We start from the raw sequence: 26,407 nt of genomic DNA on the forward strand, positions 1-26,407 counted from the left end.
AGGCAGGAAATCCCAGGCAATGGATGCGTCACTGAATGAGGCTGGAACAAGCAGGAACTGGAGGCCACGAAGAAGTAGTAAGCTGGATGCTAAGGTACCTACTCATTGACAACCTCCAACACATTTAGAAAGCTTCAACTTGCATTCACGTTACGTGGCACAACCTACTATTTTTTCCTATTTGTAGGGATGAACATATTCATTCTTTCTATATGTTATATCACATACTTTCTAGTAATTCCTGCAAATGTTTCTGGCAAACCATTGGTGCATGAGTAGCCATGTGGAATGATTGTTTTTCCCAAAAAATTAAAAGGCATACTGTAAAGGTGGAAGTGATGGTTGTTGGCAATGAAGTTAGTGTTGCTGCTATTACCACTGTAATAGCAACAAGTTCCCAGTGGGCTAACAGGGGGTGCAGCACAGACTAGCTTGTTGATGTGAAAAGGGCCACTTTATTGGAAACTGGTGCACCTTACATCCAAAATCCATTGGCCTGTGCCGTAAAAAAGGAATCCTCACTAAATATTGTCCGTCTACCTTACCCCCCCACCCCTACCCTAAAATGGTTCCCCCTGCAACAATTATAACCTCAAAACCTGAAATTTCCTAACCTTTCATCACCTATTTAACTACGTAAACTTCCTATGGTCTTCCCCTTCCTGCAAGCTCCCAGAGTGACCTTCCCAACCAATAAACTGTAACTGTACTCTTCGGTACAACAATGACCCAGGAAAAAACGCCCCCTATAACCATTGCGAGCCACACCAGCACCTGCTTCCAGCGACAACCCCAGTACAAACTCCCCCCCCCCCCATGCACCCATTCCCAAAAACACGACCTAAATTAAAGAGGGTATAGCTCAAAAATAAATGACCCCAAAATACCTTTGAGGATTCTGGAAAAACTGCCCCCCGCTTCCTATGGGGAGGGAGGGACAAAAACGAACCTCCCTACAACCCACACGTCGGCTGTTGTGTCACAGTCCACCAAATGGTCGCCCGTGACCTCAGATGGCCGGTCATTTATTAACCCAGCCCAAAAGTAGCCCAACACTAGCCCAATCCAGCACAAATTAACCCAGGGGAGCCCAACCAGCCCACTGGGTTCTGGCTGCCCCAGGCCCAAAACTTCCCGGGAGGGGCAGACCTCCAGCTGGTCGCATCCCCCTCCGCCACCCCCCAAAGCCATAATCGGAGACCAGAAGTTGCGTCCTTTGGTCCTCTGCTGGCTGCTCAAAACATTGTATTGGCGAGAAAGCTCCAATGGTGTAGGCAACGACTGACATCTACATATTACTGCAAGGCCAATCAAACCTGTTGCATTTTCACAAGCCAGACTTGTGTAACAGCAATCCAGAAATTGCTGCACTTGGTCAAGTAAGCAGATTTTCTGCTGTGTTGATGACGGGTTTCTGAAAATGTTTTTGTATGCTTAAAAGTAAATTATCTTAACGTGCTGGCAAAAAGATAAGGGAGAATCTTTCATCAAATGTTCTTTTTCCCCTCGGGGAAAAGCATCTGCTGGACGATTGCGTTATTGTGCAACGTGAAGTGAGATTCTCGAGATTCTAGGAACAGCATGTTGAGAGCTGTACGGATGCCAGGATTATTCTCTTGTTATGATTGCAGCAGGCGGAGGAGGAGAAAGTCATGGTAATAAATATAATCAGCTTCCTCTCCGCACACAAGACGACAGGGGTGTAGATAGGTTGTCCAGTGACATAAACTTGATGGAAAAGCCTCTTAGTGAATGCCAGAGTGGGGAAATCAATAGATTTTGAGGAAAAATAGACTACAACAAAAATCAGTCTCGCAAAATAGGTGGGGTGCATGGAATAAAGTCCCAAGAAGGCTGTGTGTCTGGGGACAGTCAGTGCAATAGAAAGAGTGCCACGGGGCATGTAGTAAGCCAATAAAATGCCACATACCACGTTGGGAATGAAAGATAGCTATTATTGGTGTCCAGTTGATCCATTGGCCACTGCACCTGCTTCAATGAGATGGGGACAGCGATTTGCATATAACTGACTCTCTCCCGACCCTACATGCCTTTCACATGAGCAGGCGTCTTAACAGGCTTCCTCGGGTGATAATCCACAATACGGGCTATACTGAGACCTGTAATGTTTATTATGTTTAGATGAGTATGAGGCCACCAAAGGGACGGGGCGTCGGTGTGTGTTGCAACCCAGAAAATACCACCTACCACGTTGGGAAAAAACATAACTACTATTGGCGTTCATGTGATCCAATGGCCACTGCACCTGCTCCACTGAGATGGGGACAGCGAGTTGCATATAACGGACTCTACCCCGACCCTACATGCCTTTCAGATGAGCAGGCGTCTAAACAGGCTTTTTTGCTTGATAACCCCCAATACAGGCTATAATGACACCTGTAATGCTTAGATGACTAGTATGAGACTTGGGAAGGGACGGGGCGTCGGTGTGTGTTGCAGCCCAGGGTCAGAGCCCCTGCCCCGGTGAGTACCACCCTTGCCACCCCCGGGGCCCCCCAGCTCATGCCCAGGCCGGGGCTGGGAGACAGCTCCTGGTGACTGACGGCCGGGCAGCGCTAGACACACAATAGCGCGGCCCGGAGAGGGAGGAGTCCCGGGGACAGAGCGAGGCATCCATTCCGCGGGATCCCAGAGCCCGGAGCAGGCAGGCCGGGGCCGCCGCTGCTGCATCATGCCTGCTGCTGTCCCCCGCCCCCCGCACTGCAGCACGCACTGGAAGTAGAGGCTCCTCTTCCTGGAGCGAGCGGAGGAGGGCAGCCGGACGGACGCCGAGGAGGGGGCCGCGGAGGAGGGAGCCGCCGCCGCCGCCGCCGCCAGGGAGAGCCGCCCGCCGCCTTCCACCCGACCGCCCGGGCTATGTGAGGCCCGCCGGGATCTGCTGCTCCGTCGGACGGGCCGCGGCTCCACCCCCGGCCGGGGACTGCGCTCGGAGGCCGGGATGCCGCGGGTGCCCGGGCCCCGGAGGCGGCGCTAGGGACCGAGGAAGGGCCGAGGCTGGGAGCGAGGGCACAGGCCGCCCGCCCGCCGCCGGGGGATGCGCCGCCCGGCCTGACGGAGAGCGGGTTGTGTACGCCGAGGGAGCTGCCAGGGCAGCCCGGGGGCACGGTATGCCCGCCCGGCGCCGGGGCTAGAGGCCGCGGAGCCCCGGACCCGCAGCACAAGATGTCCACCAGGACGCCATTGCCGACCGTCAACGAGCGCGACACCGAGAACGTAAGTACCCGGGCGGGGCCTGGCGGCTCCATCCCGGCTGCTAAACTGTCACCTCCGGCCTCGGCCGGGTGTTCTGCCCTCCTTCGACCCCCTGGTAAATACGAGCTCTCATGGCCGGTTGTTTTCCCCTTGTAGTCTCCCCAGGTCTCTTTTAAACTCCCCTGGCATGTATCTCCTCACAAACTCTCCTGGCCACCCTCTCTTCCGACCTTCCCTAGCCTGCCTCTCCTCACACACTCTGGTGGGCAGCATCCCCTGCCATGTATGTCACCAGAAACTCCCGGGACAGCCACAGCTTGCAAGCTCCCTTAGCCGGAGTCCTGGCCAGCATGCCCCTGCCTGTCTCACTTTTCAACCTCCCCATGCCAGGCTCCAGGAGTCTGATCCTAGTGTGCGTATCTTCCTGCCTGTCTGTCTGTCTCAATCCTATCTCCCAAACTGGCCGCTATGGTCTTCACTGGTCTTATTACCCTCCTTAACCCTTCCTGGCCTTGTAGCCAGGTCCTAGACACCCTGTTCTTGACCTCTCCTTTTTAAAAGATCCCCACACCTGACAGTCGTTGCAGTCTTCTACCGCCTGCCATTTTTTTTTAATCTTCTACAGCTGCCTCTCCTTGAAGATTGTCCTGGCCTGTTTCTTCTTGCATGTTCCTTGGCCCTGCCTGTTTCCATCCCAACTCCCAAGCTGCCTCCTCCTGCTTCACCTACCTTATCGTCCTCGTTTATCTTCCTAAACCTCTCCATGAACTCTGTGCAGCTTCCCCTGACTCTCCATGCAACCTCCCCAGCATCTCCATTCAAGCCTGGCCTGACTCTCTATGCACCCTCCCCTGGAGGCTGCTTGTAACCTGCCCTGACCTTCTTCTAGCCTCCTTTGACCCGATTCTGATCGTAACCTCTTCTAACCTGCCCTGCCACTCCTTGCAGACTCCGGTTTAATCAATTTTTAATTTGCTCACCAGTCAATCCAGTTTGGACCCAGCCTAATGCAAATCAGTTTTGGCCCTGCTACCCGTGGGAACAGTCCAGCCGGAACTGCTAAGCCAGGTCCTCCCTGGACTGAAAACAAGCATCCTGGGACTGGTTTCATGGTATCACCGCCTCATCATCCAGGCTAGCTTGAATCCAGTGGCACAGTGAGCAAAAGACCCACGTCTGGACATATCCATAGCCACTTAGGGCGTGCATAGCAAAGTCACAAAATAAAATGATGGAGGGAGTGTTGAAACTTTTCAAACACTCACCCCTGGTCAGAGATCTGGGTTTGATCCATTGTTATTTTGATCGTCATGTCACCCCAGTTTCTGGTTTGAAGCTAGCCTGGCTGATTAAGGGTGACACCCTGAAACTAGTCCCAGGATGCTTGTATGCTGGTCTAGGTAGGACCTGGCCTGGCAAATTGGGCTGGACTGTTCCCATGGGGAGCAAGGTCAAGACTCATTTGCATATGACTGGGTCTAAACTGGAACGGTGTGGTGAGCAAAATAACAATAGATTAAAGCCAGATCTGTGACTGTGGGTGAATGTTTGACAATTTTCCGCATTCTGTCCATCACTTTTGTGTATTGTATTTTCGCCCTAAGTGGGAAGGCTATGCACAGACGTGGGCCCCTTGCCTCTCCTTGCAAACTCCCCTGGCATGCCTCTCCTTTTTACCTCTCCTGGCCTGTCTCTTCTTTTTACCTCTCCTGGCCTGTCTCTTTATAACCTTTTCTGTCCTGGCCTGCCTCCCCTTGCAGACTCCCCTGGCCTGCCTTTGCTTGTAACGTCTCCTGCCTGTCTTTCAGTAGGAACCTTCTATGGACTCTCCTCCCGGCCTGCAGCTTCCATTGCAACCTTTCCGCAACTCCCAGCCAGTTCACTCAACCCACGTCACCCAGGATTGCCTTTGCTTTCTCGCCTGCATACTTGAGCGTCTTCTTGCTTGCTACCTGGCATATGTGCGTGTTACCTGCAGCCTCTCCTGCCTGCCTCATATAGCCCCTCCTTGGCTATGCCTACTATCCTACACCCTCGATTTGATGCCCGGTCTGCACCTCCAACCTTTTGCCAGCACCCTTTACCGCCTGCCCCCTCCAGCCCATCTCATTCTCCGTGTTTGCCCCACCTTCCATGGAGAGGCTGTGGTTGGGGCAGGATGAGGGCCCCTCCTCTGCCATGGGGCTGCTGGTCTACTGGGGTATTTATATATAAGCTGTGAGCTCACAGCCGGGGAGGGGTGCTGGGTTTGCATACAACATCCCACCTACCCTGCAGCCTTATGCACCCTGCTACGGCTCGACCCCCCCGCCCCCTCCCCGAAAGATAGGGAGGTCATACGGCCAAGGGTTCGTCACCCACTCGCACACCGTAAACGATAGCTCCTTTTATGGACGTCAAGCCTGTGCCACCTTTAAATCTACCGTGCCTTGAGAGGTGCGAGTGCATGTCTGCCAGCCCACACGCCCCCTCCTCGGCCCTTCCCCCTTTTCCTGTAAACATCCCTTCACGGCTCCATTCATTCTAGGATTCGTTCTCAGGATTGCATCACCAGCACAGACAGCGGGCACGGCTTCGCCGTTCATGTGCAGCGAATGCAGTGCTGTGTTTCATACTGTACCCCAGACATGCCCAGGCGTACAGCTCAGCCCGCCAGTGAGCTGGGACGCCTGGGCGTTGTGCACACCCGGGGGTAGCTGGGAGAGTTGTTGAGTGGAACGGGAGCAGTCCAGACCTCACCTTCACACTTGGTGCGCATCCGAGGAGGCCGATGTGGCTAAACGCCTCCTCACTGTAACCACAAGGCCCGTCCTTGGCATTACGGAGTGGTTTCTGTATACAAAGACCTTGCTGTAGAAAGTCTGTCGGCCTTTTTTTTCTAATGAAATGATACACACTATAGTTTTGTGAACCCTCCCTGCTGTTCTGTTGTTGTTTCTGATGATGTCAAGACTGCATGCACCCAGAATCGACACCTTTTTGTTTGGGCACCCACCCTGATGCCTGCCTCAGAATAGCATGACCTGGTGTATGATTTGAAGGCATTCAGCTGCCCCTTGGCCTCTGTTCTCTAACCTGAATATCTTTCTTTGGGGCTCGGTACTCGCCTGTCCATGTCCTGTTTTGGATTTGGTTGCACTGGTTTATTACCATAGTTGTTTCCCTTTATGATTTTGGCCACCTTCCGTAAAGCCTGATATGTATGTGCTTGCCTTATTTGCTAGCCAATATTGCACCCTGTCTAGGTTCGGACAGTGTTTGCTGGCTCATTTGGGTCTTGAATGTGATACCTCTAATTTCTCCCCACAGTGCCCTTTGGATGTCATTTCTCAGATATGCCCTGTTGTCTGTCCTTGATATGCTTGTCCCGTTGTTTTCGGTTTTGGTATTTAATTCTCATTTTGTCTATTTCCAACGTGTCTTTTAAAAAAAAAAAAATCAGAATTACCCACATATTAGAGTTGCGTATCCCCCCTACGCCCGCCTTGTTGCCATTCGTGGGTATATATTTCATTTTATTCTGCCAGGGCCCATTTTATTGATCTGTGCACTTTCACTGTCTTATTGCCTGCCTTGAATTTGCAAGCCGGATGTTCTTACCAGGATTATCTAATGTGTGGTCTGGGTGTTATCCCTAGTGTCCCATGGCCAGCCAGCCTTGCTTGTGGGTGCCCTATTTTCTACCCAGAATGTCTTGCTCAGGGCTTTGGGCACTCTTCCCTTTATCCTGTTGCTTACCCTTGTCACTGGCTTGTAGGGTCTTTTTCAGTTTAATTACAGGCCCATGAGTATTTTGAGTGATTTTCATTCTTTTAATGACGTCAGTCATTGTTATTTTGATTGTCCTGTCCGGAAACTGTTGATATCTTTTTAAAATTGAGCATCCGTAATATTTTTAAAGAAACTTTTACAAATAAAATAAGAGCGGTACTTGGAACTATGTGATGAAGTGCTTAACATAGCGCCCAAGAGATCACTTGTGTTGTGGAAAAGTAGTACAGATGGAATGCACTTAATGGGCTAAAATGTGTCTTAGTTCTTCTATGTTGAGACAAACAGAGTAAATTGTATATTATGTATGGTATTATAGCATTCCACATCCACCAATTATTGATGTACAGCAACTCTCGTCCTCGCCGCTGAGTTCATGCTTTAGAAATACGGTCAACAAGTACATTGCCCTGCAACACAAATATGATATTAAAATATTTATATTTAATGTCGATAACGCAGTATTAGTCATCATATTGTGGTAAATAAATAAATAATACCCTATTTTTGAGTGCATGAATGAATAACAGATAGCTCAATAAAATAAGAGTCAAGATTCGAGGTAGTGGGAGTTTTGCAGGTTTATTACAGCATAAGGACAGGAACAGGACGACCTGCATAGGAATAGAATGACAGGGCCCAGCAGCTGCTGGGGCTGGATCTGGGATGAGCGCGCTGACTTTTAATAACAATACATGAGCATATATACATAACGCAAACACATAGCATTACATTGCAGTAGGCGTAGCAGTGGGTGGAGCAGAAGGCGTGACGCGTAGCAGTCGCGAAAGATAAGGGCGAAAAGAGGTGTAACGGGGCGTATACATAGACATGTGATGCAAACGTAACAGAATATGTCATGAATGGGGCGGAAACCATTGGAGGGGGCTACCTAAGGAGCCGGGACCTCTAACCTGATGGTGCGCGCAAACTAGCAGTGACGTGTTACTAGGAGAAGCTGGGGGCTACGAACTCTGTGCTAGGAGCAGAGACTGAAGTCTGGAGAGTCAGGGCGACATGTACCTAAACAGTATCTAGTATCTGATGTTTAGAGAACATGTTGATATAAACTAGAAGTCAGGAGGGGAAAGGCTAACTTGATTCTAAGACTGGACCATGCATTATTCTACATGTAGTGCGTGATGAAGAATATTAAATGACCATTAAATGCAGTATTTCTCTAACGTGGAGACGTGAAGGCTAGACAATGACGGGAACTATTGATGCAGTTCAGTAGCTTAGGAATGCAGAGAAGGAGGACTGAACTGATAACTGGAATCATAACATATTCTTGGCAGACTCAGAGACTGAGCCGGGCACTGCGAGGCAGGAAGTAAGTGAAGGGTCGAGGATACAGGTGGGTGCTGTATCGCTCCTCAGCGAGGCTTCAGGAGACAGGAGCTGAATCTGGTGTCCAGGCCCTTTTGAGGCCTAGAAACGGGGACTTTATAATAGAATAACGTGCACACTGAGAAACGTGGCAACGTAGCTTTACATAGGCCTGATATTCGTAGTATTCACGAGGACTGGAAACTGGCATACTAGAGGTGGACACAACTGTAATTGCGTCATTAATCGAACATGGGGAATGCATATGCATATTTAATCATGCACACATAACATATGATGGATGACACGTAGGGACACAGAACATGGCAAAATTTACTTTTCCACATTCCCTCCTTGTCACTACGTTTCCATTAGGAAACATCAATTTTCATGATACCATCTATCATTTCATACAGTATCATTTGCTCGTCTCGAATTATCCTGGAACGGGATTTAGAACGGGGCTTGGGACTAGGAATACAAGAGGTAGCACAAATGCCGCAAATCGCAGGGCCACATTGTATACAGAGGCAGCAGCTGAATATGATCGCTACTGCAATACCTAGAAAGGACAATATTTTCCATCCCCATGCGGAAATTATATTCCAGAACCAACCGGACCATGTCCAGGTGCCGGGATCTTGGTGTAACAGATGGGCAATTTTATGGAGTCTGGTTATAGCTGAATAAACAGACGGCGCGTTATTTGGAATGAAAATGCAGCAACTAGATCCGATGACTCTACAGGCCCCGCCCCTATCGGCCAGTATGACGTCAAGGACGAGACGATTCTGCAAAACGACAAATCTCATAGCAGATTGCTCTTCGGTTAAGTTACCTAGAGCGGAGGCAGTCTCATTTACTACAGCTTCAAGGGTTCTGGTTAATCTACGGATTAACTTACTATTCTGGACAGGGCCTATAAAGAAGAAGAAACCTTTATTGAAATCTGTATACTGTTCTAGAGTAGTTTCAGTATAATCGACAATTGGGGACTCCCTTCTATGTCTAACGTGTACTAGATGTGTGTTTCTATGATAATCAGGTGGGGCTAGGAAAACAGGTGGCAGTAGGAAGGCAATGTAACAGGTTCCCTCCCAATCGAGGGGCAGACGAACATATGCGGTTTGACCACAAATAAAATAAGAATGACGTGAAGCTTTGAAAATAGATTTCCCACTGTCATTATACTTGACAATAGTAGTACAATCACTATGTCCTACATGTACAGAACCCTTATTTCGGACACATAATTCGCCTTTGACTGGTAGTACTGAAATAGCAGGTAAGTCTGGAGTAGTATCAGACTGGACATTCAGGACCATAAAATTCGACGAATAATTACCTAAATTGTAAACTTCATTTTCTAGATCTAAACCTGTTCTGTGGGGAAGACCTTGCTTGTCTGGGAAACATGTACTGTTAAGAAAAGACATATCTGTTGAGGATGACGTTAACGTGGACCATGCTCCACACGAACCATTATGTGAAAATGGATAAGGAAAAAGTGGCAGAACTCCCTTTGGTGTCTGGAAAGGGGGGAGTCGACCACACACCCAACAATTAGTGGCATTGCTGGTCTGGTGTGAGTAATGTAACATACGGATAAATGAGTTATTTCGCATGGCGCGGCGGTAAGAGAGTTCATGAGGAGGCAGGTCACTAAACGTGTGCTCTACTGTAGCATTAGCAGACTTATTTACATGAAGAACTGGGAAATACAAGAAAAATGCATAACTGGTGCAGGAAATCATAAGGCTGAGAAATAATGTGAAACATAGAAAAACGATACATCGGATTGAGTTTTGACTAACTCTCTCACTATGGGGGTCTATTTTATACATGTCAGAAACAGTCTAACCGTTTCACCTAGGGGAGGACTTAGACAATCAAACTGGCTGACTTATTTTACTAGACCGGAGTTTGAGTTTATACTCCTGTTGTGGAGTTTTCTCTAACAGGGGAGGGGTTGTAGCAATGTCTTTTGCGGGACAGTCCTTGAGAACAATGCTTTGGCAATCCTTCAAATCCTGGGAAATGTTCTTTAAGACGGGTTTCAGTCCATTAAAAAGTTTGACATGAGAAAGGTGTATCCATCCTTTTCGTCCCTCCAACTTCACGGCTGTACGGGTGGTGAGGAGGACCTGTCGGGGCTCTTTCCAACGAGGCTCCAGCGGACTTGATCTGTCAAAGTTGCGGACCATCACCATGGATCCTGGAACGATTTCGTGCGGTGCCACCTCGGTATTGTCTGGAAATGCGGCAGCAACCTGTGAACGACATGAGTTGAGGGCAGACATCAAGGAAGCTAGGTAATCTGTCAGCATATTACTTGAAACATCGGTAATACTTCGGGGTCTAGGAGTACCCCACATGTTAGGGGGGCGGCCGAATACGACCTCATACGGGGACAGACCTGATCTGGAATGTGCGACCATACGCATATAAAATAAAGCAACTGGCAGAGCTACTAGCCAGTCCACACCTTTTTCTTTACACACTTTGGCGATTCGGATTTTCAGGGTCTGGTTATGTCTTTCTACGAGACCGGCTGCTTCAGGATGGCGTACACAATGAAACTTCCACTGGTACCCTAACAAAAGGGAAACGTGCTTCATTAACTCTGAGGAGAATGGCTGGCCGTTGTCAGAATATACGACTCTAGGGAGTCCATAACGGGGGAAGAACTCACGAACCAACTGCTTGGCAGTGGTCGCGGCTGTGTAATCTGGAACTGGATATGCTTCTGTCCACCTGGACAAAGCGCATACAACTACAAGGACGTACTTGAAACCTCGACATCGCTCCATCTGAATATAATCCATCTGGAGGACTTCGAAAGGGTGGTCAGGGGGCTGGAATCCACCTTGTTCCACCGGGACACTTTTACCTGGATTAAACTGACAACATATCATACAGGTACGGACTTTCTGCTTGGCTGCAGCTCGTAAATGCTTGTTGAACCAAATGTTCTGGATACTGTCTAACATAGCTTTTTCTCCTAAATGTGCTGGACTATGTGCGGTATTAATGATGACTTGAACCATAGAGTCGGGGAGAAACCATGTGGCTCTACCCTTCGTTAACCATCCTTGATCTGTCTGGACCCCTCCTTGTTCGGACCATTTCTTGATTTCTTCAGGAGTAGCATGTAACTGGATATCTATGACATCTTGTGTAGGGTCCTTAACTGTCATACATGTAGTCGGATCTGGAGTATGTGTCTGATTAACTGGAATGTCTAGAGTCTGTACTGTAAGCTTGGCTGTGCGATCTGCTAGATCATTACCTTGGGAAATAATGTCAGTAACTTTCGTATGTGCTTTGCACTTCATGATAGCGATAGATGTCGGCAAGTGTATGGCATCTAACAGAGCTTGAATAAGGAGACCATGCTGAATCTTGGTTCCATGAGAAGTCATGAAACCTCTCTCCTGCCAGAGCACTCCGAAGTCGTGTACAACTCCGAATGCGTAACGTGAATCTGTGTAAACATTAACTTTCAAGTTCTTGGCGTGTATGCAGGCTTGTGTCAGAGCAACTAGCTCTGCTGCTTGAGCGGACAGAGTGTCAATACGGTGTGTTTCAATAACTTCGGTGTCGGTAGTCACTGCATACGCGGCGACTAGTTCTCCTGTACTTGTTCTCATACATGAACCATCCACATAAAGTGTCAGGTCGGGGTCTGGTAACGGAATATCTGTCAGATCTTGTCTTGGCTTTGTCGTAATGTTAACTACTTCCACACAGTCATGTGGGTCAGGATTCGAAGTAACTGATGGTAACAGTGTAGCAGGATTTAAAATGTTGCAGCGTCTGATTTCTATGTGTGGCTGGAACAGTGTCAATTCATAACCTGTTAAACGTGCAATTGTCAAGTGCTGAGTTTGTGTTCGGTTTAAAAGAACTTCCACAGAGTGTGGAACTTGTACTGTCAAGGTATGTCCTAAGACTATGGAATCACTTTGTCTGATAGCTAGTGCTGTGGCTGCAACTGACTTGAGGCACGCAGGCAGAGCCTGGGCTACAGGATCTAATGTGCTCGAAAAATAAGCACAAGGCTTGTATTGTCCTGCTTGATCTTGTGTGAGAACAGATAATGCTGTACCTTCACGTTCAGTAACGAAAAGTGTAAAAGGCTTACTGTAGTTCGGTGTCGCTAGGACTGGAGCTTGGCATAGGGCTTTCTTCAACTCATTGAAACTAAGTGTATGTTCAGATGTCCAAGGGAGGACAGTCGATACGGCTGCCTCCTGTGTCGTTAACTGTATCAGTGGTTTGGCTAGAAATGCATACTGAGGAATCCATTGTCTACAATAAGAAGTAAGGCCGATAAAAGCACGTACCTCCTTCTGGGTCTTGGGCTGAGGAAGACTCGCTATTAACTGGATACGGTCTGGTGTCAACTGCCTACCCCTCTTGGACAGTAAGTGTCCTAAGTATACCACTTGCTGGACACAGAATTGAAGCTTAGAAGGGGACACCTTGTGCCCCATCTCGGCTAGGAAATACAAGACTGTAAGGGACGCTTGCTCGCAAGCACGTTCAGAACGGGCTGTGATCAGTAGATCATCGACATACTGGAGCAGGGCAGTGTCAGTTGGCATGTGAATGTTGTCTAGTTGTCTCTTGAGTGCTTGACTGTAAATACTAGGACTTTCTGTGAAACCTTGAGGAGCTCGTGTAAACATATAGCTCCTTCCATTTAAACAAAATCCGAAAAGGAACTGGCTGTCTGGATGAATAGGAACACTGAAAAATGCGTTCTTGAGGTCTATGACAGTGAAGAACGTGGCTTCGGAATCAATGGCCGTTAATAGGGAAGAGATGTCTGGGGCAACTGGGTACTGCGGAATAATACATTTATTAAGCTCTCGTAGGTCAATCACTAATCGATATACTGGGGGTGCATTTGGATCAGTACGTTTCATGACTGGAATGATCGGAGAATTACATACATTGGAGTCAGTTTCTACAACCACTCCTTGAGCAATAAGCTCGTCAATAATTTTGGATAAGGCTGCTACAGCCTCAGGTGGCAATCTGTACTGTCTGATTCGTGGTAACACTACACCTGGCTTGAGAGTCACACGATAGGGTGTGATTTGCATGTAACCTACATCAGTTGGACCTTGCGCCCATAAGTGCTGCGGAACATTAGACAGTCTTGAATCAAAATCTCGTAATACATAGTGACCCTTGAAGTCACGTAGGAATAATCGTATTCCCTCTGGGGAACAGCATATAACTGCACCTAACTCTTTCAGTGTTTTAATGCCTAATAGGTTTTCTGGACATGACTTAGTAAGTAACAGATCAGTAGTACGGGACAATGGACCTACTTCTAGAGAAACTGGCTTTGAAATCTCATTTACGATAGGTTTTCCTGAAAATCCAAGGGAAACATTTCTTGAGCCTGAGAGCGGAGCCCCTGGAACTTCGGCATGACTAATTGTGGTCCTACTTGCCCCTGTATCAATCAAGAACTTTCTGTCTTTCCCTAATACTTGACTGTGAACATAGGGACCTTCTTGATCTACAGGTATCTCGATGAGAGGCAAGCCTACCTCCCTCTCTAGGCTGTTTCATGAATACTGCTGGTACTCTGGATACTCAGACTGTGCATACTGGTACATCTGCGATGTAACATGCTGTGTTGCAGCAATAGGCTGCGGTGCAGTAACTGTCTGTGGTGCATTCTGTGGCTGAGGAATCTGTGAAACTTGTTCTTGTCTAGGCGGACGTGGTCTTTCTTTAGTCTTACCAGTAGCTATGTTGTGTTTCAGAACTGCACACTCATTTATAAAATGACCTGGCTGTTTACAATAATTGCAGTTCCCTTTAACGGGAGCTGCAGGATGACTGGCTTGATTCGGACCCCTCTTCTGACTGTCTTGAGGAACAGATTGTGCAACTAGTACTTTCATTTTCGTATCTTTCATACGTTTTCTCTCGTGTTCTTGCTCTTCTCTGATTCTATTCTGGTGGTATTGGAGCATCTGCAACATCTGGGACGGGGTATTAGCTTGCCAGGTACTTTCGACTTTCAGAACTCGATTTTTAATTGGTGGGCTTGAATTCTCGACTAATTTAGTAACAAAAAGGTGAGGGTATGACTCACTACTTGTCTTGAGGCCACTGTTGATGCTGAAACATTTTTCAAACCTAGAATAAAAATCACTAATATCTTCCTCTTGCTTCTGTTTACAGGCTGAGATTGCATCCCAGTCTTCTTTTCTAGTTGTCAATAATCTGGGTAGAACTTGTATTAATAATTCTGGTAATTCTTTACATTTATCTCCAAGACCGGTACCTGGTACTCGTGCCTTGTCTTCAGCTTCTAGAACTGCCCAATCGATCTTTTTCTCTCCCACCTCCCATTCTTTTTCCTTTAGCTTTTCATACACCCCTGCGGGCAGCAGAACCTTTAACATTTTAATGATATCTGGGTAAGTGTATTCTCCCATACGGAGCATGTCTTTTAATTCTCTATGGAACCCTGCTGGATCTTTGTCATGACAGGGAATTAATTTCTTCATCTCGAGGAGTTCCATCTTTGTTATTGGAGTGTAAACAAACACTCGTTGCATTTCGCCACCCGTTCCTTTAACTGGGTGGACTTCTCGTAACGGATTCTGTCTCTCCATGTAAAATGGTTTACTTTCTGGAGGTGCGGCATGAACAAAATGCGGGTTCAGAAACGTTCTATATTTGTGACGCTGTTCTAGAATGACACTAATTAAGTCGGTACCTAGACCTTTCCATCTATACTGGAGTAACTCGTTCAGGATATCATGTAACGGACCTGGATCAGAGTGTTGACCCTCATACAAAGTAATGAGGTGCTGAATCATATACATACCCACCAGTCGTTGCTCGGCTGGGGGCATTTTCAGAAACATTTGTGCCACTATTTCGTCTGGAAAAGTGGTAGAATCAGTAATCCATCGGACTGCTGATCGGGCTAGTTCTTGTTCATGCATGGTACTTAACTCACTGTAACCGATTCGTGATTTCAGAATGTGATCGGTAGCTTGGAATACTTGTTCTAGTGAACCTTGTTCTGGTGCTGGAGAATGAAAAATAGACTTGTGTTCTAGGCGTAAATGGCGATCTGGAAATCTAGATTTTCCTACATACGCTATTCTGGCGGAATTCTCGTCCTCTATCTCTTCAGTATCAGAGTTACTTTCTTTCTCGCTTACTTGTGCTGCTTTACGTTGTTCGTGTATCTTTATTATTTCTCTACGGATTTTCTTGTACATACTCTCCATAGCACCGACGGTCTTGTGTTTACCCTCGGCTATATTATCACTCCACCTTGTCAGGGTTTTCATTTCGGCCGGATCTTTAGACGGGTAATCTTGTTCTCTTATTAGACAATTGATCAGAAACTTTAATATCATGAGCTGGATCTCGGCTTTCCTTTGAGACATGGCCTCGCTAATACTTTCTGGATCATCCCCTGTACGGATGAAACGATATATTCTGTCTAGATCTTCTTTCATATTCGGTAAGGTGACTAGATACTCGGCCACCTTTCTTACGCGGAATGAATATAAAACCATATTATCCTCGCCTGGGACTGGATCATAACAGCATTCGGCAAGGGATTTTCTTATTTCTGCTACAGTCTGATGTCTGGGCGTACGCTGTGACGCTTGTGCATGTAATTCGGCTGTCGTTAAACGCTTGTGTGGCGGCGGGGTTTGAGGAGTACCTCCCCCTGCGGCCCCTAAACTAGAGTCGTCTACTGAGGCTCTTCGTCCTGGCAGAGTGGGAAATGGAAATGTAGGCTGGACTTGTATGACGGGCTGGACCGGGGGTACCGTAACAGGTACTCCGGTGTCTGGAGGAGCGGGAAGTGCCTGATTTACAGGGACTGGTGGAGCGCGAACAGGATTTGCATATTCTGGGACTGTGTCGTCCAAATAGGACGAAATAAAAATATCAGCTGCGGTCTGTTTGTGACGTAGCTTGGTCGGAACTAATGGTGGCGGGAAATTACTGGATGCCTCTGGGGTCGCTTTTGGCAAGCCCTCGGCAAGGAGAGGATACATACCCCTAATAAGGGCATGCCTCTGTCTGTCTGACTGTTCGGCTTTGACTTGTTCACCTATCTCGATTAATTCCCTTTCTTGGGCTCGTTCCAAGGATTCTCTACTTAATTCTGACTTTCTGATTTCTTTTTCGGTTCTTTTATGAGCTTCTTTGCGCCATAACTCGATGGCATCTTTCTGTGACTGTCTGGCTTTCTTTTTCCATAATGCTTCTTCTACTCGCATGATGCACTCGGCATCCCATGTACCCGATACGGGCCATCTATACTTTTCTTCTAACTGTTTGGTATACTCTACCCATAAATCTAGATACAATATGGCGCTTATGCCATGCTTCTGATACATAAAGTGACCTGGACTGTCCCTCGGCGGAACAGGAACTGCTTCTTCTAACAAACCTTTTCTAGTTTTTAGCTGACGTAATCTCGAAAAGAGAGACATTGTAAACTTGAATCGGAACACAATACAATACACGAGAAACAATAACAATTTGGAGAACAATTCAGGCATACCACGACATTGGAAATACATTGAACAACATCATAACATAACAGTTCGGACAGAATATTACCTGGAATACTGAGAACAGAAACACAAGAATTTCTCGAGAACGGAACAGACTAGAGTTACTGGATGCACTGCTGAAACAGTACGGAACATACCGGTCCCATAAAGGGACGCATCAAGACCCGTATCCACCTAGGTGAACACTTCGTTTGTGAGTCTGTGTACCACCAACCCACGGACCAGAGTCAATTTAGATTGACCCTGTCTAGATACTACCCCAGTAATGGTACTCACCGGGCAGCAAGAACGGAAGGCCTCGGATCGGACTGGACTGCTACGACGACGACGGACTTCGGACTTTAGTTACGGGTGGACCTCCGGATACCTCGGACCTTGGACTCTTGGCTTGGGCTCTGGTCGGGACTCGCCGCGTTCCTCCACCGTCTCGTTTGGATGCTGGACCGCCTCCTCCGTCTCCTCCGTGGGCCTGAGGGATACTTGAAGCAGAAATATCTGCCGGTGCGCAGAAGAGTTCCGTCACGACTGCAGAGGGTCTGGGGGTCGGCGTGGCTTCACCGACGCGTGGGGAAAGGGCAAGTCCCTATTCGGGCGCCATTATGTGGTAAATAAATAAATAATACCCTATTTTTGAGTGCATGAATGAATAACAGATAGCTCAATAAAATAAGAGTCAAGATTCGAGGTAGTGGGAGTTTTGCAGGTTTATTACAGCATAAGGACAGGAACAGGACGACCTGCATAGGAATAGAATGACAGGGCCCAGCAGCTGCTGGGGCTGGATCTGGGATGAGTGCGCTGACTTTTAATAACAATACATGAGCATATATACATAACGCAAACACATAGCATTACATTGCAGTAGGCGTAGCAGTGGGTGGAGCAGAAGGCGTGACGCGTAGCAGTCGCAAAAGATAAGGGCGAAAAGAGGTGTAACGGGGCGTATACATAGACATGTGATGCAAACGTAACAGAATATGTCATGAATGGGGCGGAAACCATTGGAGGGGGCTACCTAAGGAGCCGGGACCTCTAACCTGATGGTGCGCGCAAACTAGCAGTGACGTGTTACTAGGAGAAGCTGGGGGCTACGAACTCTGTGCTAGGAGCAGAGACTGAAGTCTGGAGAGTCAGGGCGACATGTACCTAAACAGTATCTAGTATCTGATGTTTAGAGAACATGTTGATATAAACTAGAAGTCAGGAGGGGAAAGGCTAACTTGATTCTAAGACTGGACCATGCATTATTCTACATGTAGTGCGTGATGAAGAATATTAAATGACCATTAAATGCAGTATTTCTCTAACGTGGAGACGTGAAGGCTAGACAATGACGGGAACTATTGATGCAGTTCAGTAGCTTAGGAATGCAGAGAAGGAGGACTGAACTGATAACTGGAATCATAACATATTCTTGGCAGACTCAGAGACTGAGCCGGGCACTGCGAGGCAGGAAGTAAGTGAAGGGTCGAGGATACAGGTGGGGGCTGTATCGCTCCTCAGCGAGGCTTCAGGAGACAGGAGCTGAATCTGGTGTCCAGGCCCTTTTGAGGCCTAGAAACGGGGACTTTATAATAGAATAACGTGCACACTGAGAAACGTGGCAACGTAGCTTTACATAGGCCTGATATTCGTAGTATTCACGAGGACTGGAAACTGGCATACTAGAGGTGGACACAACTGTAATTGCGTCATTAATCGAACATGGGGAATGCATATGCATATTTAATCATGCACACATAACATATGATGGATGACACGTAGGGACACAGAACATGGCAAAATTTACTTTTCCACAATATGAACAATTTTCTTCCTTACGTATAAATTGCTTATCTCATTGTAGTGAACCTTTAAATGCACAACTCAGTATGCAAACTTATTTTCATTGAAGTTTCTCTTCTGTTGAGCCAATGTGACAGTTAACAATGTCGCAGTTTATGAATTATAACAGTTTTCATATCAAACGTACAGCAATGAAATATGTTTATGTTGAGTTTGCCTACTGGTAGGTGCTGTGTGGCGGATGCAAGGAGATATTCTAATTCTATTACGACTGATATTTTTCTCAAAATTTTGAAATAAGATCTGTGCTCACTAGAGCTCGTTGATTCCCAACGCCCTCGAAAATTACAAGCTCTTCGATCAAATTCACGGGCCAATTTGATGTGTTTGTAATGTGTGCAATGGAAAGTTAGCTGCCCAGCACAACCTCTTGGGAGACTATGTTACTAAAAAAGAGCGACACACCACCCACCACTTGTTGGACATTGAAGCCACTGGTCACCCTCACTGTCAAACCCCACCAGTGTGGGGACTGTTTTTCCAAAACCTGAGTGGCTGTGAGTATCATTCACTTTCTTTGTGTGCCAGAAAAGACCTCATGTTCATGGTTGCTCTACCCCTTTCATGCCAGGGTTTCTGTAGCACGATTCTGGCATCAGTCCAGTCACGTCAGAATACACCACAGAGAACCTTGCGTGACACCTATACGTCCTCTCTGGGATATATGAGGAGGGCCTTCCTCGGCACCTACAAATCCAGTGCCCATAGGTACCAATGGAAACTCTTTCACAGTGTAGTACGTGTATCAGCATTTTTTTAAATGTCAAATTCTAATATTTTTAAAAGAGCGAGGCAAAACTATGCACAAAGTACTGTCATAATAAAAGAAGTCATTCTCACGTGTTTCATACAACATAGCTTATACAGGCCATAATATGACCATCACTTGCCTCATATTTTTCCATCCTTCCGTGGATATCCCTGTGCCACATAGATTAGTTCCTAATGATTCACACACCAGTCCATGCCAGAGCGCCATTTGGAAGGTGTATCATCATTTAACTCCATTGTATTCACCCTTTATATTGTCCACCAGTTAGGTCCGAGTCATCCACTCTAAGGGTTTAAACTGCTTTGTGTTAAATTAGATAGGATGCCCCATCGTCTCTGCAACATTTTGATTCTAGAGGAATCGAGACTACAGTAAGGAAAAAAGCACAAGGCTGTTTAATTTTCCTAAGTGAGTTTCAGGTTTTTCCTTGTAGAAGATAATTTGGCGCTAGCGTCTTTTTTTAGCAGCTATTGAAAATATATGTTTAAAATGAGATGATGGAGGTGGGCATGTGTGTTGGCTGTATGGATTTCTTTGAGAGTTATGCTCTTTGAAGGCTCCATGGCAGTTACTAGGATATATGATTGCTGGAATATACCTGTCATGCTTGGGTCTTCTGTTGCGTCCTAGGTTGATAATGCTGGAATTTTCCCACAACTTTTGAACTTCTGATGTTGGGCACTTTCATTGACTCGAAGCATACCTGTCTTGAGGAAGTAGATCATGTCAAAAAGTAACTTTTATTCGCAGGCCCTGATAATGAGTTGGTCGTAATTTTCCTACTCCTGCTTATAGCTGTGTTTACGTAGGGAACGGAATTCCATGTTGGGTGTTGTTTACTGTATCCAGTAATTGCCGGGTGTGTTAAATATCTCACATTTGGTGAAATTTCAGCAAGTCAAACCTGCAGGAATGTAACGGGGGAAGTGTACAGTATTTACTGTACCATGTGCATTTTAGTGTAGAAGGAACCAAAATCCGCTTGTTAGTCCCAAAAACTCAGAATAGGTTCTACTAACCGCACCCAATAAATAACGTACCCCAGAGTATCGTTGCTTATATGGTGCGATTAAAAAGCACCTGGATTCTGACAAACTTGGAACCAGGGCCACAGTGTAGCAGTGAAAATGCTTGGTAATCCAGTTAAGGGGCATTCATGGTAATTAGTGTGACATCTGGTGGTAATTACCGACAACTAAAGGCTGAACACCTCTCTTGGGGCCTGAGTTTAGGCGGTCCCTTAAACCATGATTGCAAAGGTTGCATTTATAAGTGGTGGGGTCTATCACACCTGATAAATACCATGTGTGATAACGTTGGTACACTTCCTTAAATTACTGCAGGCCCAACCTGCCACAATTAAGAATGGGGCAAAAGACCCAATATTCATTGGGACCTGTGGATCTTGATGCGGTAAGCATCAAAATGCGCATTTTATTTCCTGCAAGTAGGATAATTATTGCATCCAATAATAAATTCCGAACTCCTTGCTGTCAGATTTTTATCTGATGTGATCATTATTAAATATAGCAGGGTCTTCATGTCATCAGGTCCTTCGTAAACAGCATTTGTAAACATTAACCTTGTTTTTGCTGGTTATGTCTTATCTTTAAGGGAAAACTTCGAAAAGCAACTTATATTCCTTGTGTTTAATGGTATTACCACTGTCGGCATTTTCATTATTACCTCCCGTCCCTCCCTCGCCTTCCTTCAGTACAAATGAGGCCCGCCTCCCACCCAGACCCACCCCCAGCATAAAACTCTGCCCGCCCCCACCTGTTTTTTTCTGTCTCACTGGTGAGACTTACCCTTTCAGTTCCTCCCTGTGGCGGTGCCGGGGAGTCTTCGGTTTGGTTCTCTGCTGTGGCGGTGCCCTCTGCTGAGTTCTCCTGGCGGTGCCTCCTCTCCTCGCCTCCCTCATGGTATGGGGCGGAGCGGTGGCTCAGGAATCCGCAGTGGTGTTTTGGCAGTCCTCCTGTGGCTGGGGCTGCGTTTCCGGGTCGGGCTCGTGGCTGCCTCCTCTCGGTGTGCTGTCTTCCCAGAGGCCAGGTAGGACGGGTTTTTGCCCGTTTTTTGTTTAATTTCCCCTTTCTGCTTGGGCGTTTCTCTTGCCCTGTGGTACAGGCCTTGGTGCTGTACCTCGGCGGATCTTCTGGTGCCTTTGTTGGCGCTGTGTTCGCTGGCTGGGGTTCGTTTCCTGCCTGTGCTCCATGATTCCTTTGGTGATGGCCTTGGCGGTCGTCTACCTCTGGATCGCGTGGGGTTGTTGGGGGCGTGCTGATGTCCTATTCCTCTGTGGCTGGGTCTCCGGTCCCCCTGGGGTGCCCTGGTGTCCTGGGCTCCATGGGGGTTGTTCTGCCTCTCATGTCCGTGGATGGTGCTGGACTTGGTTGAGGCTGCACTGTCCTGTACTCAGGGGTTCTGTTGGTGCCTTCTGCGTCTCCTCTTCGTCCTGCAGTTCCTGTGGATGGCAGGTTCCCTTCTGGATTCTTTGGATGTCGTGGGTCCTTCTCCCGCCTCTGGCGCTGCCTGTGGCTCCAGGGTGGTGGCGTTTGGGACGTGGGTGGCTGGTCTCCTGTGCTGGTCGGCAGGGTTTTCCTCTTTCCTGCTGGGCAGGGACTGTGGGTTTCTTTCCATGGTGTACCCGGCCATCCCGGTTGGGCTTGGCCTTGGGTTCCGGGGTGGGAGATGGTGCTGTGGTAGTGGCTTGCACTGCTCATACTTGTACGTGTGGCTTTATCCGCTGTGGTAATGGCCGGCTGACAGTTGCTTGTTGGTTGCCTATGGGGCCTGCCGTGGTGGTCTCTCCTCAGCCTTCCGTGTTACTTCTGCTCTGTGGGGTTTTGGATTTCTCTACATGCTCAGTTGGTGTCTGGGGATTTCACTTCTGTGCGGCTCGTCCCTCTCTTCCTCCGGTGGCTTTGCTTCTTGGTGGAGGTCGCCCCTTTCCTCCCGTTGTGCTGTCGGACTTTGTCCTGGCCGCGCTGCTTGGTTGGTCTGCTGTTCTGCTTGGCTGCTGCCGTTGCGCTGGCTGACCTGTTCTCTGCTTCTTCTGTGCCCCCCTTGCTGCGGGGTTTCGTGGAGTTGGCGGCGACGGTTCGTGGTGGCTGGGTGCCGCCCCCTTGGGCCCTCTGCATGCCTTGCCTGAAATGGGGCGTCCTGCCTTTCTCACGTGCCTTGCACTGGGGCCTCTCCGATGTCCCCGCTGTGGGTGTCTCCTCTGACTTCTGGGTGGTCGCGTTTTTTGACCTTTTTTTTCGTCCTGGCTTGCTGCCTCCTTGTCTGAGTGCCTTGCCCTGTTGGGTTCCTGTCACTGCTATCTGGTCGGTTCCCTGGCTGTGGGTGGTTGTCTTTGGCATTTCCTTCCTCAGTGGCGGCGGGTCATTTCTGTAGGCGGATCCTGTGTGCGGTGGTTCATGGGTGCTGGGTCAGCTTGGTGCGGGTTCCGCCGGTTCGGGGAGGGTTCCTCTGCCGGTGCCCGTCTCCGGTTCCTGCTGGGTGGCTCTGCTGGACTGGGTGTCCTGTTTGCTTGCTTTGTGTTCCATCTGCTGGGTTCCTGTCGGTGGGGCTCGGGCTTGGGGCCCGCTCCGTTGTTTTGCTGGGGTGTCCGGCGGCTTTGTGCCTGTTCTGCTTCTCCTGGGGGTCTGCTTCTGGCTTCGGCCTGTTCCCTTCCGTGTGTTGGCCCTTCGGGCTGCCTTTCCGCAGGCTCTGCCTGGCGATTTTTGGCGTGCCCTGGGTTTTGGGGGTGCTTCTCTCCGCTTCCCTGCCGCTGCTTCTTTTCTGCGTTTTCTGCGGTTCTCTGTGTGGTACGCACGTTTTCTGGGTTGCGTCCTTCCCCTTCGGCCTCGGGCCTTTGCCATTTGGGTTTGCCACCCACATGAGCCAGGTCTGGTGGCTGACTTGACTGCTGCATGCACTGTAGCGGCCTGTGTTCCTGTTCTTGGTCACGGGTTCGTATCCTCCTGTGTCCTCTTGGCCTTTCATCCTTGGAGTGTCGTTGACTTCAGCAGCTCTGCTTTGGAATGTCGTCGCCCCTGCGGGGCGCTTGGGGGTGTTGTGGGCCCTGCTGTCTGGGCTGTTCGGATCTGTTAGTTTGGGGTCCTGTTCCGTCCTTTGTCCCCCCGGTGGCTCGGCGTTTTGGCTCTGTCACGGGTTGGTTTTGCCTGTGTTCGGTCCTGCTCCTTCCTTGACTGATGTATTATAAAACAGGGTTGGACCCAGAAGTCAAAGGGACCTGGGTAGTTAATTGTTATGAACAGAGGGGTCCCCCACTTATATGGAGTCGGTACGAAAAAAGGGAAATCAACACATAATTCAAAAGGTTTAGAAAGAAAGGTTAATCAAAAAAGCGTTCTGGAAGTGCATTGTTTTATTCACTATGCATCCATATCGTCACAGTCACGTAATTCATTTGTGAATATCAGAATACACACTCAATTTGTCATAGGTTTATGTGCCCATAGGGAGAAGGAAAAGGGAAAGGAAGGTAGTAAAGTTAGCATAGAATTGTGACTCACTATACATTTAATAAAACAAAATTACATTGAAATTCATGTATGAGTTCAAAAATGATCCCTATCCACAACAGGGTCATATACAATGTCCGCAATGTCAGGTGCTTGTTCAGAAAGTTCAAGCTCCTATAAAGCCGTGTATATCATGCTGGTACTAGGAGTTGAAGAAGGGTAGAGGAACAGTCTACGTTTCGACCCAGGAATCGATGTAGGATAGTTGGTCCTTACAGAGAGGGTCTTCTTCAGGACATACGGGGTGGGGGGATGGGCAAGCCTCCTAGGGTAAAAGGAGAGCAGAGTCAGACTTTACTTAGTGTAGGGCAACAGTGTCCCTAAGATAACCGTAGCGGGGAAATGACAGGCCGCCCGGGAACAGCGTTAAAAACATACTGAGGACTATAGAGGTTGTCTGTGAGGACTGTTACCTGCTGTGTATTGCAAGTAAGCGTATGACCAGCACGGTCATAAACAAATCGTAGGGTTACGGATTGCGGAAATCTAAATTTCAATCGGTGTGGTCCAAATCTAAAGAGGAACATAAGAATTTTTTAAAAAAAATTTTTAAAAAATATATTGATCACCACTCAGAGCAAACCAAACTGCTATTAACTCTAAGCCAACTATATCCGGTCATACCTTAGTTAGAAATATCAAGTAGTGCAGAGAGGAACTATCTTTGTGTGTCAGAAACGGCTCAACTGATTTCCGAGGCCGTATCTAAAGTAAAGAGAACAAGTGGAGACTGATTTGATAAATGAGCTGCCCCACCGTGAATGCTGGCAGATGTCCAAAAAGAGGGGGGTTGTGTTAGGTCTTACCCATGAGAGCCGGTCCTTCAGCGTGGGACGGGTGTCTCAGAGGAGCGACTCCAAAGTGCTACTGCCTGGAGGGGGCGGGGGTTGGGGCGAGCATGAATAACTTCGCCGTCGTCTCTGAGTTAAAAGAGTGAATCGGCGATTAATAATAAAGTAAACAAGGTTTTGTGGGGGAGAGCGTAATAGTTGTAACGCATTTACCTCTCAGTGCGTCTTCGAGATGTTCGAGCCCGGAGGGCGGGGGTGGGGCGGTTTCGTGTGACTTCGCCGTGGTATCTGAATCAATAAAGTGAATCAGAGGTTAGATTGCATTAAATTAACCAAGGGGCTCCTCAAAGAAGCGTGATTGTTAAGGGCATTTACCTCTTGCTGTAATTCTCTCTGCAGTGACCGGGAATCCTCGCGGGCAAACACAGCTCCGTAACCAGGAAGTGTCCTGGCGGGGGCGTGGCAACTCAATATATATGGAGTTAACAAGGTAAAGGAAGGACTAAAATTAAGTAACTTAGCAACCGTCTGGATGTAAACAAATATACACGGAGTCAGCAAGTTAAGGGAAGGACTCAAAGTCAGTAACCTAGCAACCGTCTTAGTGTGAACAGATGGCGGACCAACTCACTGAACATTGTGTGGATGTTGATAATATAAGCATAACGTATATGAACGATACCTATAAAAACGAAGTTCATGATTTAACAAAAGTATTGACCTCAGACACCACGTGTATTCATAATGTACATTGTGTTCGCTAAAGCGAATAGGACATATGACTCAATTATCCCATATTAGGCATGGACCTGCCGACAAGGCGGTCAAAATGCATGATCAAAGGTTGGGTCACTACAATATGTTGGATTTGATGGTAAAGTCACATACATACGGTAACACACTGATAGCTAATATCTAAGATACTGCATAGGACATTCCGATAGTGTTGAATTCAGATAATTAGCATGAAACTGCCAACATGAGTAAGGTTGGTTGATGTGCACGTACCTACCAACATGGTGGTAAAGGTGCACATAAATAACCAAACTTCTTAAGGGTATCATAAATTGGCCAGTTGGGCAAAGGTATTCTCAGATTCATTTAACCCATTGTTCACTGAGTTGAAAAAAGTAATCCATTTCAATTCCCTGACATTCAGGATCGGGGCTATACTACCTCCCCTAGGACCCAGTTTAACCTGTTCTAGGATGACCCATCTCAAGCTTTCTGGTAAATGGTTCTTCGCAATACAGTGTTCTACCATCGGGGCCCCCTGTACCTTGCATTTGATCCTACTGCAGTGTTGGAGAAACCTCACTTTTGCACGTTGTTGTGTCTGTCCAACGTAGGGTAAATCACATGGACATATAATGCAGTATATCACATTGGTTGTGTTACAGTTGGTATGAGATTTGAGAGTTACTCGTAGTTGTTTGTGAATGAATTCTTTTGTTTGAATGGTCGCGGGGCATGCTTTACAGGAACCACATCTGAAGTGTCCCATGATTGGAGGGAGATTCCACATTGCGGTGATTGTGGGTTCCGAAACAGTGTCAAGAAGTGAACAGACCACAT

At 47.6% G+C, this 26,407-nt stretch overlaps 1 protein-coding gene across 4 annotated transcripts in view; it reads left to right on the forward strand.

The window, feature by feature from the left end:
• Nucleotides 1-2,889: 2,889 nt before the first annotated feature.
• Nucleotides 2,890-26,407, forward strand: part of MARK1 (microtubule affinity regulating kinase 1) — a 492,874-nt gene continuing 469,356 nt past the window's right edge. For 3 of the 4 annotated variants that reach the window (XM_078649807.1, XM_078649809.1, XM_078649808.1), the window contains exon 1: nucleotides 2,988-3,234. In XM_078649807.1, coding sequence (XP_078505933.1) covers nucleotides 3,184-3,234 — 51 coding nt within the window. In that variant the 5' untranslated portion in view covers nucleotides 2,988-3,183. Of the gene's footprint in view, nucleotides 3,235-26,407 lie in introns of all 4 variants that reach the window. The other variant, XM_078649810.1, reaches the window with a different exon arrangement.

The sequence above is a fragment of the Lissotriton helveticus genome, chromosome 6 (genome assembly GCF_964261635.1).
Source record: "Lissotriton helveticus chromosome 6, aLisHel1.1, whole genome shotgun sequence".
Classification (NCBI taxonomy): Eukaryota; Metazoa; Chordata; class Amphibia; order Caudata; family Salamandridae; genus Lissotriton; species Lissotriton helveticus.